At 40.9% G+C, this 18,866-nt stretch overlaps 2 protein-coding genes across 2 annotated transcripts; one reads left to right on the forward strand and one right to left on the reverse strand.

Moving 5' to 3' along the window:
* The first annotated feature begins 978 nt into the window (after positions 1-978).
* Positions 979-5,904, forward strand: gsdmeb (gasdermin Eb). Its single transcript, XM_076109308.1, has 10 exons — positions 979-1,541; positions 1,883-2,105; positions 2,187-2,379; positions 2,667-2,841; positions 3,518-3,638; positions 3,735-3,845; positions 4,159-4,286; positions 4,376-4,541; positions 4,709-4,782; positions 4,907-5,904. Exons 1-10 carry the CDS (start codon positions 1,383-1,385, stop codon positions 5,135-5,137), a joined length of 1,581 nt encoding a protein of 526 aa, XP_075965423.1. The 5' UTR covers positions 979-1,382; the 3' UTR covers positions 5,138-5,904.
* Positions 5,905-7,143: 1,239 nt separating this feature from the next.
* pals2a (protein associated with LIN7 2, MAGUK p55 family member a) lies at positions 7,144-16,768 on the reverse strand. Its single transcript, XM_076109307.1, has 14 exons — positions 16,603-16,768; positions 14,971-15,055; positions 14,321-14,439; positions 13,418-13,536; positions 11,599-11,751; positions 10,845-10,994; positions 10,404-10,631; positions 9,666-9,797; positions 9,379-9,481; positions 9,171-9,236; positions 8,882-9,043; positions 8,579-8,781; positions 8,367-8,495; positions 7,144-8,263 (listed from the first exon to the last, which is right to left on the reverse strand). Exons 3-14 carry the CDS (start codon positions 14,349-14,351, stop codon positions 8,087-8,089), a joined length of 1,653 nt encoding a protein of 550 aa, XP_075965422.1. The 5' UTR covers positions 14,352-14,439; positions 14,971-15,055; positions 16,603-16,768; the 3' UTR covers positions 7,144-8,086.
* Between the last annotated feature and the right edge of the window lie 2,098 nt (positions 16,769-18,866).

Genomic DNA, 18,866 nt, shown 5'->3' on the forward strand with positions numbered 1-18,866 from the left:
CATTGTGTGCTTTCAGAGCAGCTCTATTATTATTCTGAGGGCCGTCAAGTGAAGTTGTTACCTCTGAAAGGCATTTGGTTAAAAACACTTGCAAATTTCACGTTGCATGGGAGCATTACCATCTTGTAAGAGCTCATCCCAATATCTTGCTTGTTACACAATTATATGATCAAAGGTGAGTCTCCATAAAATACGAGATCCACCAGTGAGTTCACTTTATATGTGGGACAAGGGTGAAAGATAACTCGAAAATAAAAGGAGTATTTGCTCAGAGCTGCAGGTGTTAGGCTCCTCCCACCATGGTAATATGGTGGGTTGGCCACAAGTAGGGCTCTCCAAATACAAAAACTTGACATAAATACCTTGTGCAGCTCACAATGTGCAGTTTTATATTGTGGCTGTGTGACACAGATGCTGGGTGAACTGTTTTCTGCCTCAAGCCACAATTGATTAAATGCTGACATACAGCTAACTCATTCAATTCACAGCTTTGGGGCTTTAGCCACTTCACATGATGTGCTTGACTTCTTGTCCATACTACTGTACATTTTTTCTATAGTGTAACTAGAATCAAAGGCTAAAAAAACAATAATGGAGCTCTGAGGTTATCAGATAAGTCATACATGTCTCTGAATACATCAATAAATAATAATGAAGTATAATGTATGATAAACCATGTTACGTTGATGAACAAACACTGAAAGACTGAGCTAACACTAGTGGCTCCTAGTGCCTAAAATGTGTATTACATTCATCAGTACAAAAGTGTCAGAAGGAACACAATGCTGATGATTTTGCCATCCCCAGATCTTTGACAGTTATGGAGTTAAAACATGCAAAATACTTGGTCATTTAAATGTAATTAGTTAAATACTAATAATGAAGTATACTGCTGACTGATCTGATCTAAATCAGAGAACATGTGTGTACACAATCCAAGATGAGAAGTGAAGCTGGTGAATAGTTCATTTATTTCCACTAGGTGGCAACAAATAGCCATCAATGGTGCAGAGACAGCACAAAGACCTCCGAAAACCTAGCAATGTGGAACTATGACAGCTGTCCAACATGATTGACACATCACACCATTTATGTGGAGCAGACACACACTGAGCATTTACACTTCAGCGAGGAATGTTCAATTGTGTCCTTTACGAAAAGAAAGACATTCAATTCATACAACGTGAAACACCAATGTGTAGACGTTTGATACCCAAAACAGCTCATTGTGGTGGGGACAAGGGAAATAAAAATACAGAGAAAAACATAATTATTATCCAGCTTGTTATCATAATGATACTACTACTACAAATAATAATCATATTTGTATTGTCACTATCATCATCATTATTATTATTATTATTATTATTAATAATAATATAATGTGCTTAGCCTCAGTAGCACGCCCACAGCTTCCTGTTGCGGAAAGGCGGAGCGTCTTTTGTCCAAAACAAGCTGCACAACCGACACAGATTTACTGCTTTAAGTCTGACCGCAGACACAGTTTCTCGTCGGGTTCCTCTCTCAAACAAGGATTCGGGGTAAGTGGTAAAACATGTAGCATTTTGCATTAGGCTCCGATGCTTTTTCTGTTCTACAAGCAGACGAACTTACGCGCACAACAACTCGAGACATGCTGACTGGTGCTACTAGCCTGTTTTCTATGACTATTTCTTTAAATATTCTTTGTTTCTTTTTTGTTTTGCTTGATATGTTGTCGAAGTACAGTGTCGTGAATTGTTGTTGTGTTGTGAGATCTTAAAGAAAAGAAGTAAGGAGTGGAAGATGTGAGGATTGTTGAATCAGCAATAACACCAGTTCCTTTCAGCCTAATAGGAGGAGCTCACATGTTCCAAACCCGGCTTCATTGTCCCCCTCACAGGTTTTATTCAGCTGGGAGATGTTTGCCACAGCCACCAGAAACTTTGTGCAGGAGGTGGATCGTGGAGGTTTGCTGATCCCAGTGTCCAGCCTGAATGACACAATTGCTCTTCTGACAGTGGTGGTGAAGCGCAAACGTTTCTGGTGCTGGCAGAAGCCCAAGTACATTCCAACTGATTTTGATCTCAATGATATACTAACAGGAGACACGCCTATAAAGCCAGGTAAACAGCAAACTGTATGCTGAATTGTATGTATTTATTATTTTAGGACCACAGAAAACTGAAATGTTTCACTGTCCACAGGTGTCATAGAGGCAGATTTCATCAAATACAATGGGACATTTGGTGACCACATTCAGGGAACCGTAAATGCAAATTTTGCCCACACCAGTGTCAACCTAGAGGGTAAAGACTCTTCTAAACTCCAGTCACTATTTGGCAGTTTAAAAAAAGAAGAAGTGGATGTGCAGAAGTTGCTGCGAGACTCCAAAGACAGGTTTGTTCCCTCCACATGTTTCCACTGTCCTGTTTCATAAAGATCTGCAAACAGCCGGAATGATCTTTGTCCGACCATAAAAATGCACACAAAACGCGAGGCTCGGTTGAATATTAACACTCGCAAGAAAATAGCTTGTTCTGGTTTTCGATGATGTTTTTATTTTATTTTTTGTATTTTAAAGTTTAAGACAGTATTTTACAGAAATCCCAGTTTGTATATATTTCATAATATTCCAAGAACGTTCCCTGTGAAACGTTAGTGTTTTTGTGAATTCAACGTGGCAGGATCCTGGATATGTCCCATGGGCTGGTCCAGCAGACAAAAGAGAAGCCCAGACAGGCTTTTGGGATTGTGAAGGAACGTATTTTGACTACTCAGCCCTGTTCGGTCATAGAGGAGGTGCAGCAGGGAGGACAGTGTGGAGGAGGACTGAGCCTCTGCGGGCCCAAGAGCACAAAGGTACAGTACCTTATTAAACTCATTAATTACAGTAGTGTATAGGTTGTAAATGTATGTGTAAGGGTTCCTCACAACAGAAGAGTGTATAGTCAACATGATGTTCCAGGTATCATTCGTGATAATTTTATAAATACTTCTTGTTAATATGTTTTGTTATTCCTTCCTCAGTTCGCAGCATCCTACTTTTTTTGAACTTCAGTTCTGCATGCAACGTTGAGCTTTATGAGTAGGTAAAGAGAGCACTCTTTTTTTTTTTTTTTAAAAGAAGAGAAATCTGTGCCATTTATATTGGAAATTCTTGCCAACTGTTGGTGAACAATTAGATTGATCTTGCTCTTTGTTAATTTAGCTGCTCTCTGTTGTTTTCAGTAACGCGTAGAGGAAGAAGAAGTCTTTCCTCTTTGATTCAGAGAGACTGATATCAAAACATTCACTGTTCATGTCCTAGATGGATGAAACGTTTTCTAACATTAAATTCAATTGCAGCCACATCCTCATTTGTACATCCTTTGGAGTCAGACACAACAGCACATGGGTCTACACATGTGCCATGCACTTACAACTGTTTTTCAGCTGTAATACGTTGTTTTAATGTGGATATTTCCTTTAAAACAGATTGAGTTTTGTTATAACTTGTTTGGCCTTACATGTTGGCGGTATTATTGCAAATCTGCAGGTTTCCTTGAAGGAGAATGGGAGCTTGAGTAAAGACAGTAATATCACCATGGAGATTCCCATCCACACTACCATTGCATATGCCCTTACAGAGCTAGAGATCAAACATGATGGGCGCTACGGTGAGAAATGATTCACGCACAATTTGATTCAATTCTACTGCAGTTACATTTCACATCGGGGTGTTTTAAAATGTAACATGTTTTATTTTTCCACAGAGCTGTGTCTGATGTCAGACACCGCTGGGTATTTTGAAGTAGATGGCCCCGATAAGAAAGGACTGTTGGGTGTCTTTGGACCTCCTGCCTCTGAAAATAGCCTTAGTCAAGGTAAATTACTGCTTTCTTCTCTGAAGCCATAAAAGACGTGGCTATAGATGGTTATTGTAGCGCATGACGTGTTCAGACATGCATGTTGTTTTACAGGCTCAAAGAGCCTCTACAGATTAGAGGCCGCCTGTCTTATCACAATGGACTGCTTGTTGAAATGTGTTTAGACCTATATTATAAGGTCTTTAGTGTCAACTTGTCCTTTTATTTTAAAAGTGCCTGGTTTAATCTTAATGTTTAGTGACCTGCTGCATGTACACATTTAGTCTATGGAGCTGGATGATGAAATGTATCCATTTTGTATTTTATTTAGAGCTGGAGCAACTGGGAGATCATTTCCGGCTGCTTTCAGCTCTTCCTGCCACCACAAGGTCTTCTCTACTCCAACAAATCCCAAAAGTTATGGCGGACCAAGGGGCCGTCTGTTCACTGCAGAATGTGGTAAGCAGAGAAGTGATGTCAACACAAAGTTATCTTGTGGAGTAAGCATTTGGAGCTTCTATAAATCTAGCTGTCTTCCTTTGTCTCAGCTGGAACAGATGTGCTTAGATAAGAGACCTGCCCTGGATGAGGTCACAACGACGGAGTCCCAAAAACAGAACATCCAAGCAATTCTCGACCTTTTAGAGCAGTCTGGTCAAGTGGATTCCACAGCACTCCTTTCGGCATTTCACCTTATTATCAGCGCCATGGATGGTGAGAAAGCTGGACTTCACTGAAATGTTGCTTGAATTCCTCACTCTGTTTAAGGGCAGGAAGAGATGTATGTTGAGTCGCAGAGTTCCCGCTGCATGCTGAATGTCTTGAAAATCAAATTTCCTCCAGCTCTGTTTTCATCCTGTTTCTGGGTCTTTGTCTTTCAGAGATGACAAACGATTGTCTTTCTGTTTTGGGAATGTGCTGCAGCCTCACTGTGCTACCGGCTCTGGAGCTACTGGTTAGTAAAGAGAGTTTCCACAAATAAGAATACAAAAACATGTTATGGAAGTTTTTTTGTTTTTTTTCATGATGCATCCCATTGATTTAACTGCCTTTTTATCTTCCTGCCACATCTGTTCCAGGTGCAGTGCGTATCGGGGAAGGGGGAGTTGCCGCCTCTGAGCAGCGCAGGCTTAGCCGCGCTGACAGAAGACGTCTATGAGAAGACTGAACGTCTGTTTGCCTCCTCGAATGTGTCCCTGAAGAGAGATGGAAACACAGTGAAGACGGAAATAAGCAGCCTGCCAGGAAACCATCCTCTGGTCCTGTGTATCGCTGTCAGAGGTCTCGCCTCATTGGCCCACTGTGATTGAACTGAAGACGCCTTAATATCCATCCAATACTTGAAACGTTACACTGGAACGGGGAAAGGGGAACACGTAGATCAAGTGTTATCTATCGGTGGGTTTTTCTCTCTCTTTTCGGTGCAGTAGAATTTCCACTAAGACATCTTTTCTGTTGGGTAATTATATAAATGTACTAATGCTGAAACAATAATCAATGACAAATGGACAATCAATTGATTTAGGTCATTAGCATTTTGAAGATGTCACCTTAAGCTCTGGGGAAAGTGTGAGGGGCATTTTTCACTGATTTCTGATGTTATCTGAAAAAACAAGTGATTACAATCATAAAATGATCCCCTTTGAGTCTATTACTTGTTGTTAAGTAAGAGAGATGACAATTTGTGTGTTGTAAAAAGTTAAGCCACACCTTCAAGCCAATCAAAATTGAGGAATTTCAGTGGCCATGGTATGATTAAAGGAAAAAAAAAAAAAACATTAGCTGCAGCTCTGAAATATACTATTATATGGTCACAACTGAATTCAGATACACAAGCACAATCTTTGATTTACTATATTTTAAATTCTTAACTTGGCACCAACTGGTGGCTCCAGCATTAATATACACACTAATTTCAATATAATCAGATTTTGGAAAGAAAAAGGGTTCAAAGACACGCACCTGGTTCTTACCATCTTCTTTTGGGTCATAGTATCTAAAAGAAGCACAGCAAAGTACATTTTATTGAAAGATTTACATTTGTAATTTTCTTAATAAAGTCTGGGTGAATACTAGATTCTGATTGGCTGTGGGGTGTCCTTTAATTCCTGATATAGGACAAAGAATATATAAAAGAGGAAGGGTAATTACGTCAGTGTGCCAGACTTTTGTGCCAGTTCTATTAAAGTGAATGGGGCAGGCAGAGCAAATCCCACTATCAACATATCTGTGTTTCACTTTTGACTGCAAATTTCTTTAACAAAACAAAATGACGTGCTGTTGGTTGTTTTTTTTAATCTAAAAGTGTGTGTGTGTACACACTATATATATATATATATATATATATATATATACTTAGTGACAAACTATACTTTTTTTTATGACTTAACAAATAATACTATGACTTTTTACGACTTACTATGGTATGATTTCTAGGACTTTTTTTCGACATGCTATATATACTATGACTTTTACCAGACTTTTTGATGACATACAATACTGACTTTTCTATCATACTATATTATGACTTTTTCACACTGACTTTTAGAACTGTTTTCGATATACTATGACTTGTTTATGACTTTTTCGACATGCTATATGATTGTTTTCGACATGCAACACTGACTTTTTTTACATGCTATTATTCCATGATCTTTCTATGCCCATTTTTATCACATACTGTTCTATGATTGACATTTTTGTGACGTACTTTTATCATCTTTTTACACTAATAAGTTATTTCGTGTTGGAACTAATGTATCGGATTTAAGAGAACGCCCCAACTCTGAAGCTGTAAGATATCTTATTCTAAACATTCTATGTGGCTATATATTGTTTATCGTTTTCAGTGAATATAAATGTGCATTAAATTGTTTCGCAATATTTCAGGTTTTAACAATGTTATAAAATGTACCACCTCGCTGCTGTATGCCTCCACCATACCAAACATGTTTCAGTTTACATCCATGCCTGTCATTTTATTTCCCTCGACAATTGTGTGAAACTGTAATAATCAGCATTCATGTTATGTGTGGTCACAATGACCTTTGACGACCAAATTCTGATCACTTCAACCTTGAGTGCAAGTGGATGTTCGTGCCATATTTGAGGAAATGTGCTCAAGGTGTTCCTGAAATGTCACGTTCACTAAAATGGGTCTGACGTGAGTTCACAGTGTTAACCTTTGACCACCAAAATCTAATCAGAGCAGACTGGCCATAAAAATACATCACCTCAGACGGTTAAATATCTTCTCCTCCAGTTGGTGAACACGTTTGTCAAGTAATTCCACCAAAAGAGCAAAGCAAAACCAACGTGGATTATTAGAAAACAGTTATTTATTTGACATCTGAAAATACAACTTTTCTGAATTCTTGTAAAATATACCTTTTATAAGTAAATATGAACTTTATTTAAAACAGTTAAGTTTTAGTAATATCACATCAAAAGGGATGATTCACTGAGATTGAAGTACCCTGTTCAAGAGTTCTGTGGAAAGTTTATTTTAAACAAAGACAGCACCATATTGACGGGTCTAACAGTCAGAAATACTTACGTGATCTAAATGTCTGACAAACAATCAACATGATTAATGTAATCTGTTGTGCTTGAGTGAAAGAGAAACAATGGGGTAACGCTACAGAATTCATTTTTCTTCTGTACAAAAAACAGTGACTCGCATGACATTTTCCATGTATGAGTTTGAATAAATGCAGCCTTGAGGAAGAAGAAAGGTCTCAAAAGTAAGATACCATTCTACATGTATGACAAGTTTGTAGTGACAAAATGAGATGACGTACTGGAGACATATGCACTGTAAACTGTAACACTGAGGTATCGTTCTTTTCAATGAGCAAGCTCTCCTCATTTTTAGCAAAATAAATACACTTTACCTATTTTACATACAGAGCAGAAGAATTAAAACAGGACATGACAAAAAATTGCATTTGCTTTTAAAATATCCTGACACAAGAGCCAGTATTTTGTCTCCCAATCCACAAGAATAGAAAGGATCCTTTAAAAAGAAATTGCCAATAAATAAGTACACTTCCTGTGCATTGGGAGTTGCATAGAGAGCTAGAAAGGAATCTGGCTATTCAGAAAAGGTGGCTCCGATACAGCTTTGCGCAAGACCCATATTCACACAGGTCTGACGTGTCCGTGGCTGCAGTGTTAAATTCTCCGTCCCTTAAGGTGTCCCCTTTCATCCCAAGCCTAGCAGCTCGAACAGCAATGTCTGTCCAGTAGGTTGTAAAACATCAGTAGACCCAGCTGACTGGAACCCACTGGGGCTCTATGAATAATCGCTCTACCACCTCTTGCAGTTTGTCAAAGGCCTTGTCCAGATTGTCATTGACAATAGTCAGGTCAAAGTAGTGGCTATATGCCCGACGGATCCTGGCGCTCTCGTCCACAGTCTTCTTCAAATCGTTCTCCTGTTACGGAGAGAGATTCAGCCCATTAGGATGATGAGTAATAACCCCTGAAGGGTCCATCATCATAAGTATTTAGGAACCTTCAATGCTCTCAAAAACCTACCGTGAGTAGTTTGGTAGTAAGTCCAGCATCTATCACAGCTTTGTGCATGGCTCTTAGTGTATCCAGTTCAGGAGCAGCAATAAACACCACAAATGGCATAAACTCAGCAGTCTTCAACACTTTCAGGGCCTGGGCAGAAAATATAATGTCACAACCAAAGATTCAGGGGAAAGAAAGATCTACAACATTGGAAGTGTGTGCCTTTGACTAACCTGAGGGTTGACGTCCAGGATGCAGGTACGGCTGGCATCCACCACCTCATGGATGGAGTCGATCTTGGTGCCATAAAGGTTGGCATCATACTCGCCATGCTCCAGATAACGGTTCTCCTTGATGTCCTTCTCCATCTCTTCTCGCGTCACAAAGCAGTAGTTCTGGCCGTCTCTCTCCTCTTCCCTCGGATGTCGTGACGTGACTGGAGATGAAAAGGTGAGCAGATGGTGTTACATGTACCCTGGCAGCAAATCTAGTCGAAGACAATTCAACTACCTCGGCTGCCCGTCTCACTCACTCACAGGGTACAGTGGTTCCATATCGCAGAGGGTTCATGACGATAAGTCTGTTCTTCAGGCTCCGCCTCCCAACTCCCTGGGCTCCAATCACAACCAGCGTTTTCCTCTGAAACGGTGGCATCTTGGCTACTTCCTCATAGATCTGCAGCTCATATCGGTCAAACTCTGTTCAGGGCAATTCACAGGCTGGATGAGTACCATAACCTTGTCTAAGCACTTACAGTTTCCCCAATGCAAACCTTTCACAACACTTCTTGTATGTACAAAAATAAGATCCAGTGGTGATGCACACCTGCATTCTTTGAAGTGAGGTACATGATTTTTTTCTTCTTTTTCTTCGCGGTTCCACAGATCATCCCTGAAATCAATTTAGAGAAAGTTTTCGATCACCACATGGTGGTGCTAAAGCCAAGTCTTTTCTGACTATCATGATAACGTGAAGGAGAAGCAGGGAGCGTGGTGTGAATGAGTTGACTTGTGTGAACATGATTTGAACTAACCTGTACCAGAAGTATCCCAGTCTCTTCTCACAAAAGCTTTCCTCTTCTCCTCCAAGAACTGACTGGGGATGAGACCAGTCGCTCCACCAACGACTTTGCGCGCCTAATCAGAAATTGGACCAGTAAAGAGATTCAATATTTCACATAGTAAAAGCTACCATGTCTAAGTATCTGTCACCAACATCTTCTCCTCATCTTTGGCAGCGTCTTGCAGCTTTCCAAAGTAAATTCCACCTCACTTGTCTGGTCGAAGCAGCACTGGCCTTGTCAGGACTAGATCTTCTCACCTGCCACCAGTTGGCGTCCTCCCTGTTTACTACATGAAGGATGTCTCCCTTGGAAAAGACCAGGCCTGCCTCTTTACAGGGGATCAGGTTGTCCGTGGCTGGATTATAGTTGAAGTGGGGCTTCAGATAAACCTACAACATGTTAACGAGATATCAGACAATCAAATCAAAAAAAACTTCCTTTTTTCCTACACTCATTATATTCAATTAGTCTTCTTATTCACAACTGTTACCATAACTGAAACCCAGCAAGCACATAACCAAACAGTAGAATTAGATCATTCGGTCCTCCCTGGCACAAAGGTCAGTGTCTGACATAACCCTACGCACTGCTCCTCTGCGTCAGCTGTTGCGAGTACTCGTTACTTGAAGAAGCGGAGGGGGTACTCCAGTGAACAGAGTAGTGTGTGTGTGTGTCACAGATAGTGTGAGAAGTGTTATTAATAGACCGTTACTGGGCTCAATTTTCAGAAGCCTGGCATTCTGAGATCACCCAGGTCAGGCAGTTCTCCCCTAATCCCTGAAAGGTACAGTATGACAGCCTTGTACACTTGGCACACCGGGACTTACACATCCACAAACATATCCTGTATTCTCATGAACTCAACACGCTGGTTTCAAGATATCAAGCTATTTAAAAGAGTATTCAATTCAGTTTTGTCACAGAATTTTTTGTATCCCACAGGTGAATCACTGGGCAGGAAAATATCAAATGCAGCCTCCTTTTTCCTCACCCACCTGTGGAGGTGCCGGTGTGTCTCTGTAGCTGGGCAGAACCTTGAGTGTGACGCTCCCACTGCAGTCCCCCAACAGCTCCTGGAGTTCACGAGGACTCTCGCTGACCTCGCGGCCATTCACCTCGCGGATTATGTCTCCCGTGTTCAGCATGCCCTGCCGGTCAATCGAGCTGCCGTGCAGGATCCGTGCGATCACCATCTCTCCCCGCTCCATGCGGAATGTCATCCCCTGAAAGAGTCGTTTAGTAGCATACATTCGCACTTCATAAATCGTGCCGGAGATCTTTTTTTCATGGTATGGTCGCTGTGAAAGAAGGAACTCATGTCGAGTTACTGTGTAAAACTAAGTCAGACTATTCAGCAAATGGTCAATAAAAGAGGACATGAATGAACACGTTTCCTCTGCAGAGCTGTGGGTGATTTAAATGCCTGGCTAACTTACCAGCGGTTCCCCGGCTTTCTTCTGGATGCCAATCATCCTCACAGCATCAGCTGGCATGAGTGAACCCGTCAACAAGGCGTTGCTGTTCGCCGCAGTGTGGGGCATTTCATAGCACTTTGCAGACACTTTATCATGAGCCTCTATCAAAGACTGAGGCAGAACAAAGAAGAACAGGGAGAGAGAAGTACAGACGGCAATAAAAAGTATGGTTCACAATCTCTGTACAAAGTACATTTACACCCTCTGCTCACTAAGAAAGACAACAATCAGCACTATGTGCTCTTAAACTCTTAACAGTGATTGCCACTGCAACTTGCATTTGATCCGCATCGACAAATTGATAAAATAGAGACGATAAATCAGTCTGGTTCTTACCCTAGCAGCCACAACATAGAGTTAGCATTGTTCAGAGACTACAAACTGCATCAGCAAATGTGTAGATTTACTGAAACGGTACATGACAGTCTTCTCCCCCTGACTTTACCCACATAACTCAGCCCGCTATTGGCCCAAGGAAGTACACCCCCACCCTCCCACGCCGCAGCTTGTAAGTGATTGAGAATATAAAGGGCGACTCCTTGTCGCCCTTTATATTCTCAATATAGGAGAGCTTCTTCAGAGAATATTAACCAGTGGTTGGTGTAACATGCTCTGACATCCATCCCCACACAAGCTAGACCGTTCACTCGAACAAGTCTCTGGTCCATTCACCCCCATTAGAAATTGTGTACAAGAGGAATGAGGTCAAAGATACCTTAAAGTGCGGCTCCTGAAGGATTTTGACAAGCTCAGCGGCGGTAGAATCTTTTTCTGGCAGGTTGTTGAGGGAATCCAGGATCTCTGTGACCAGCTGAACATTATCGTCCCGCACAGCTTTTAACTTAACTTCTTCAAGACGCTCATGGGCCTACACACACACACACACACACACACACAAACCAAAAAAAAGACCCCTTTATCAAGCTGTTTGCTCAGAGCACCACACAGAAACTTTTACTGGCTGCTTCACGGCACAACATTTTTGTCCATCCTACCATCATGTAAATCTTATTTCCTTATACGAAGGTGAATGTCGTCCCACTGGCTGGAATGTGTTCATTTGGTAGAAGATAATATGAAAAGCCTTTCGCATTGAACTACTTCCCCAGTTACACTCAGTGAGCACATGGGCATAGAGGTAGATAAGATGGACACCTGACAGTAGGGTCCACAAAGGGACTTTTGTGGTCATTTTGCATCTCAACATTAATGTACATTTCTGTGAACTCAGTTGAGAATCGGTGGCGCTACTGATCAGAGTGCAACAGCTCACTGAAGGCGTACGTTTCTAACACAGGGGAAAGAGCCCATATGGTTAATCCTTAACTGATAAAACACTATATTGTTTGAAGTGTTGCTGTTCTTGCGTCCACAAACTGTCAAATTAAAGAAGTGAGGCACCATCAAAATGCCATGTTCTTGTGATTCTATGGAAAACATGAATGGCTCTTATATCAAACTATTAATGAAATGAACGGTTAAATGTCGTGCCTATGACTACATTCTGCGTTTCTGTTTGATATGACGTTACACCAGAAACTACGTACAGGCCCACGTAGCAGGAAAGCAGAGCTCCGTTTGTTATAAGAGTTTGCCTTTGTGACAGGTTTTCTACAGAAATCATTCTGTTCATAGATATGATAGTTGAACTTTGTGACCGTAATCTGCATTGGAGTTATGTAAGCCCTGTGTTCTTCATGATTTAACTGGTATTAAAAGAGAATGTTTTCTGTCTGCTCAAGGTTAAGCAAATAGTTTACATTACTTTAAAAGGGGACACAAAAAACTTTTGTTTGTTTGTTCACATAGATTTGAGTGTCACATGTCACATGCAGGCTCATGACTCATAAGGATATATTCATATACCGCCCTTCATCTCAGTATCTCCACCCACGGCTTGAGAAAAAAGGGTGAGTACAGGTGTATTCAGGAAAACAGCATGACAAAAATAATGTATTTTTTTCGAACATTAAAGCATCCAAACTTGTTCAAGTATAAACCCAAAATAGTATGGGAAAAAAGTATGAACCTGAAAATGAGGATGATGTGTCTTCTTTGGGTAAATCTCATAATTGTTTCTCTCTTCTAAAAGACAAGCATAGTTATACCTTTACACTGGCCAGGAAACATTCCCTATAAGTAATTCAAACCTCGACACCGCAACATTGAGCACACGGCAAGATTAGTTACCGCCACGCGGTAGCACATCACAAGATGCTGTACACACACTTGTTAAAACACCATGTTTTAGAGAGAGAGAGAGAGATCCGCTTGAACTATTTCCCCTCCAGCACACAAAAACAAATATTTGCCCAATGCCTTTCTAGTGGAATATGTTACTGAGCCTCATAGTGTACACTGTCAGGAAGCAGTCGTCATCCTGCACATGTGGCATCATGTGAAACTAATTACGTCTTCATTTCCTTGGGCTGACAGTGACATTTGCTCCTCTTCTAAACTGTAGCTAGAGCTTGATGGCCAGCAAATGAGATTGCGAATGTGTGTGTGAGAGTGTGTGTGTGTGTGTGTTTTACCTTTGCGAGGGAGCGGACGATGGGGCTCTCCATGATGCCTTTGAGGAATATTAGGTCAATATCTTTGGCTCCTGAGCCTGATGGCAGGTCTTTCAGGTTGTCCAGTACCTGCTGCATGGCTGAAGGAAACAAATTCAAAGATTGGGTGAACAGAATTCTAACCACAAACGTAACTTCTTTTGAGCTCGAGAGCTACCGCTTTGTGAATGCAGCCCGATAAGTTAGTGACAAAGCTCACAGCCAGTTAAAGTGAAAAAAAAAATGAAAACAACAAAACAATGCGAGTATAATAAGAGCTTACAAGGCAAGAACAATAGTGGACAGTCTATCAATGGGCCAATTCACAGAGAACATCCCTTAGTTCCACTGCAGCAGCAACAAGCACGCACACTGAGTCACAAAGGAATTGTTCTACCAACAGATCTGCCTTGTAGACTGAGAGCACACAGCAAGAAACCGAAGCCCAAAATCCTGACAGCAAGTCATTTCAAATTCAACGATTATAATTATCATAGTTTCGATCAAATGAATAGAAAATACATTTCCGTACTTTCCAATTCTGACATTTCCATTAAACGGGTTAGTCATCCATTCGTATTTCTTTCAGATTGAAACAGAAGTAGACAGAAATGCAGTCTCTATATGAGCCAAAACATTGCTTTGCAAGTACATCATGTGGCAATTTGTTTTTGTTATGTGTGGTTATTAAATGTCACAGAGGGACAAATGTGAAAGTTCAGAGGCAGCTGCAAACACACCCACACAACTATCCCTGCACAGTGGGCAGAGTTCCATTCAAATGGTAATGAAATGTAAAATTCTGCACACACACACACCATTACAACAGTTCTGTGCCAAAGACTAGTTAGGACTTTGTCTTTGAGCTTTGTATTGACAGCTTACCTTTGCCAGACTTTGCATTGGCCACAGTCATGTTTAATATTCCTCAGCTCAGGACGGTGAAACTCTGAACACGAAAGCCGCCCAACTGCCTGCTTACAGAAACCAAGACAACTGGAGGGCTGGAGAAGGTAGAAGAAAAACCTACAAGTCAGTAGACTGTACACCAAGACCATCATACTGTACACGAAATGAATCAAGCTTAACTGACATTTACTAACATATGCTGCTGTTGAACAAATTCAGATACAGCATGGATGCATGAGACAGAAAACATGTGTATGTTAGCACAGAGCGCTATAATGAATTGCGGGAATGACAAAGAGGGTCATTGAGGGACAAAGGATGAGTCTCCTGCCCTTCTGGCTAAAGGTTGTGCCAGCCACCCAGAGGGAGGCCTCTGGGGACTCTGTGCAAACAAGACCTCCGAACAGAGTGAGGCAAAAACAGCCCTACAAATACCTTAGCGGGTAGGTGGACAAACAGAAACATCTGCTTTCTGAGCTTGGTCCCATTTAACAGTACAGTGTGAACTGCATAGACGTCATAAATGCAACACACTGTACTCAATCCATACAATGTGAGCAGAGAAAACAAAAAAGGGCAGATAATCATCCAAAACCAAAAAAGAAACAAGAAAGGCACAAACTCACCTACAAACTGTGTTCAGATCATCAGTGCAGCACTCCGTCACGGAGCCCCACGTTTTCTACAAAACACTCATCTGGTAACTCTGGACTGAAGAGAAAATAAATCACATTATTCTACTTATATGGTGAAATAGTCGAAGGCAACCTATAAACCCACCTAGGTGATAAAAGCAGCTCATGCTGGTAAGTAAGGTCCTCTCTGCCCCAGGCATGCCTTCATTGCCCAGACTTCTTCTGTTCATTTAGTAGTATTGTAAATGCAGCCATTGTGATTGGCTAAGTTAATCACATGACCGCTCTCTTTTTTAGAGAAACTCAGCACCAAGTCAGATGAAGCTCAGCTCAGAGAGAGTGAGACTGGGAGTATTACTCATCTTCTGTGGATTGAAAAAGATCAAATGTAACTAGGCCGATTCCACTGAATTACTATTAACATTGTTCTAGTAGTAGTTGTTGTGTTTGTTGTCGTCATCAGCAGTTGTTACTGCTCTGCAGTTATACATAAGGTGTAAATGAAAGCAACTACTGTGCCTGGCACATGATAAAAACATTCAAATCAGACTTGTTGGCAACCATAAATATTTTGGAGTAGGCTACAATTCTCACCCATAAAACCTCAAACAGGATCAAAAGTGTATAGATCACCAAACTAACTGTATCCATGTATTACTGCTGGTGTTCAAATATACGAATAGCACATTAAACCATTGACTACATTGAAAAACTGAGCAGCTGAGACCTATTCAAATATATATTTTTTCCACAAATTAGACTGGGGTCGGTTGGATGATTGTATTTGAACTGATTGTAAGATATTTGTGAGAACTGAGAGGTCAGATACCTCAGTAAAGCATATCGCGTGCTGTAACGTTGTTACGTAACAGTCACACTTTTCATAAGTTAGGAGCCAGTGTCGATGAATGGAGGAGCAGCCCGATGGGACGTGAACGTGCTCATGAAGGCAGACGCGATCACAAATAGTGAGGTTGTTCTAATGTCGTGGAAGGACACTAAAGTAACTCACAGTGGGGTTAAACAAAAAAAAGTCAGCCTTGAAGAAACGTGTTGGCTGCTGTGATTTAAATTCAGAGTGAAGCTAACGTTACACACGCATTGGGCACGTGTAACCACTTCCTATGTGGGGTAACTTAGCTAACATGTTAGCGTAAACGATTCGATATTGTTTGGAATACGTTAAACCACGGTTACATGCCGTCAGGTCCTAATTGGCGACTACTACAGTAGTGCCCGTCCCGGTACCAAGTTGGTGCCAGCCATTGCTAGTGTGTAGCTCACGTGAAGGCAAGTTAGCAATGCTAATGATTCATAGCAAACACTGACTGCGCCAAGTATCTTTCAGACTGACAAATACAGGCATGTTACCACAAACCAACAAGCAAGCCAGCGAAGTAAACCTATTTAACTTAGCTGGTCAACGTTTTATTGTTAGTAATAGTCGTCAGGAACAGTTAGCTGAAAGTCCAGTCGGTAGCTAACGTTAGTAGCTAACCGTGATAGCATGTGGCTCATTCTAGCTAGCTAACGTTAGCTGGTCGTGAGAGCCAAGAAACTAGAGGGTCCCATGATGATCCACGTTTTGCAAGTGTCTGTAAGAATGAATGAATGATACGTTACCTAATTTAACCACGGCCACCCAGTCAGTCTTTCACGCTTCTGTCCATTTCAGAGTTACCTAATTCTCAGACAACTTGCGCAGTAGTAACGTTAGTTAACTTGCTGGTGAATTTCCAGCGTGGCTGCCTGCGCCTCTTCTCTGAGTTCCTCGTCCAAACTGACAGTGATGGGCTAATGACATCCAATACCGTTCAAGTTATATCTAGCTCATTGAAATCCCGCACAGCCCACCCATATACTGTACTGTAAACCTACCCCTACAATAAATACCGGTGTGTGGAGGTAAATTGCATCCATAGTTTCTTAAAATATTTTTTTGCCCCAACCAAATGCAATGACCCCTAAACATAAAATGTGAAACAACTTTACCTCTGGATGCTTTTGCTTGTAGACTGTACACACACTCACTAAGTGTGCCAAAGCAGGTGGGCATTTAGAGAGTTTTACTGAATCTATTCAGTAGTGGAGTGGAGTATAACAGTAATAACATATTTTTCTTCTCACTCTGGCAAAACATCATGCACCATATCAGTGTCTACTGACAACATATTTAAGAATTTGACTTTGAGGAAACACTTACCCTATCAGGAAGATATACTGGATCTGATCCTGCCGCCATTAATGGCACCTGAGATATTCCATCCCCACATCTGGCTACAAATAATCTCATTTGTACCACCCACCAGCATGAAGCATTATCCCATTTACTAAATCTAGTTTCAGCTGCACAGAAGCTTCTTTGGGAGAGCCAGCGCTTGCATAGTTACAGAGAGCCATAAAGCTTGGACCAGGTGTCACAACAGAGTTAACCAAACTCTCAGGGTTGCGTGCTTCTCTTTAGATGTATTCAGGTCACTTGATTGGATTAAAGTGTTAATCTGTTTTCAGGCAAGATAGCGGTACAAATCAGCTGGTTTAATATAACAAGTGCAATAAATGCAACACCGTGGTTCCCTCAAGTTACAGCTAATTTCTATTTAACTCTCCCCAAAATGAACATAAGCAGCAGACATGAAGTATAAGATATTTGCCCAACTTGAAAAATTCTCAAAATATTTAGATTCCTGTTCACCAGTAGAGAGCACTGCTACTCCATCAGTGAATGATATATATTGTGTTCAACATATACTCCTGCACATGCAGGGTAGTACATACTACTGGATGTTTGTCAAGCCAAATGAGCCAGAGTGAGACAATGGGTCGACATGTCAATAACATGTTTTAATGTAACAATGACAACATTACAGACCAAAGTAGTTTCATTACACAATGTTTATTCCATGCAGCACAAGTTCATTTTATGTCAGTTAAAGACATTGCAGCAGCTTTGTGGCAGAGTTATCCTTAATATGACAGCGTCACCACAGTGGCAGCTCATCATACCTACAAGACAAGGAAGTTAAGTATTTAGTACATTTTCATGTTAAGTTCCCTGTCCCTATTCACATTCAAGAGGAAGAAAGTGTATTAAAACATTAATAATATTCCAATCCCAAACCACCAATAACCTTAAAATGTAACACTGTTATGGCATTGACATTCATGACATGAAAGTGTGGACATAAACTGAAGCTTCACAGGAATAGATGTATTGCATGGCTGATGAATTTCATTACACTATACATTGTACGGAAGTTTGTACTTTTCTGGTATTTCATCTCACATGTTCTATCATGCAACACAATACATTATATTGCATACATCTGACATAGACAACACAAATTAAAAATAAATAAATAAAAGCATTACACAATGCATAAAAAGCAGCCTTTTGAAATAATTTACCTGATGTAGTTTGATCCTGGGATACTCTCTGTGCTCTCCCTCATAAACACATCAGAAAATACAGTATCTGGGGTGTCTCTTTTCCCATACCTATGCATAAAAAAGAGCCAAGCAACATATCAATACTTCTTTACATGTGCTTTCAAAAACGATTTGAACCTACAGTATGTAATATAAATTTAAGAACTAACCTCTGTCTTGTAATGAGATTTATGTAGTGTCTTAGTGCAGAATAATATTTGGCGAGCTCTTCAGGTGGTGCGCCTTGCCGGGGACCGAGAGGCTTGGCTGGATATGCGCTTATGCCAGAGTCAATACAAGCCAAGAGGCAGAGAGCCAGAATACTCCGCGACATCACAGCACTGAAGTGAATCCTGTATCACAGTCAAAATGCATAATACAAAAAATGATTATTCAACAATGTCACAATGTAAAAATCTGAAGTAGAAGCTCCATATTGGATTGATACTCCACCATGA

This window comes from Anarhichas minor, unplaced genomic scaffold (genome assembly GCF_050575085.1).
Source record: "Anarhichas minor isolate MPS153535 unplaced genomic scaffold, ASM5057508v1 ptg000041l, whole genome shotgun sequence".
Taxonomy (NCBI): domain Eukaryota; kingdom Metazoa; phylum Chordata; class Actinopteri; order Perciformes; family Anarhichadidae; genus Anarhichas; species Anarhichas minor.

Excerpts from the sequence above, each read along its gene's own strand:
- gsdmeb (XM_076109308.1), top strand. The coding sequence starts at position 1,383 with ATGTGCTTAGCCTCAGTAGCACGCCCACAGCTTCCTGTTGCGGAAAGG. Across the intron at positions 1,542-1,882 it reads CTCTCAAACAAGGATTCGGG|GTTTTATTCAGCTGGGAGAT; the intron begins GTAAGTGGTAAA and ends TCCCCCTCACAG. Across the intron at positions 3,846-4,158 it reads TGAAAATAGCCTTAGTCAAG|AGCTGGAGCAACTGGGAGAT; the intron begins GTAAATTACTGC and ends TATTTTATTTAG.
- pals2a (XM_076109307.1), bottom strand. The coding sequence starts at position 14,351 with ATGACTGTGGCCAATGCAAAGTCTGGCAAAG. Across the intron at positions 10,995-11,598 it reads TTCAGGAGCCGCACTTTAAG|TCTTTGATAGAGGCTCATGA; the intron begins GTATCTTTGACC and ends GTTCTGCCTCAG. Across the intron at positions 10,632-10,844 it reads AGAAAGCCGGGGAACCGCTG|GGGATGACATTCCGCATGGA; the intron begins GTAAGTTAGCCA and ends CGACTCTTTCAG.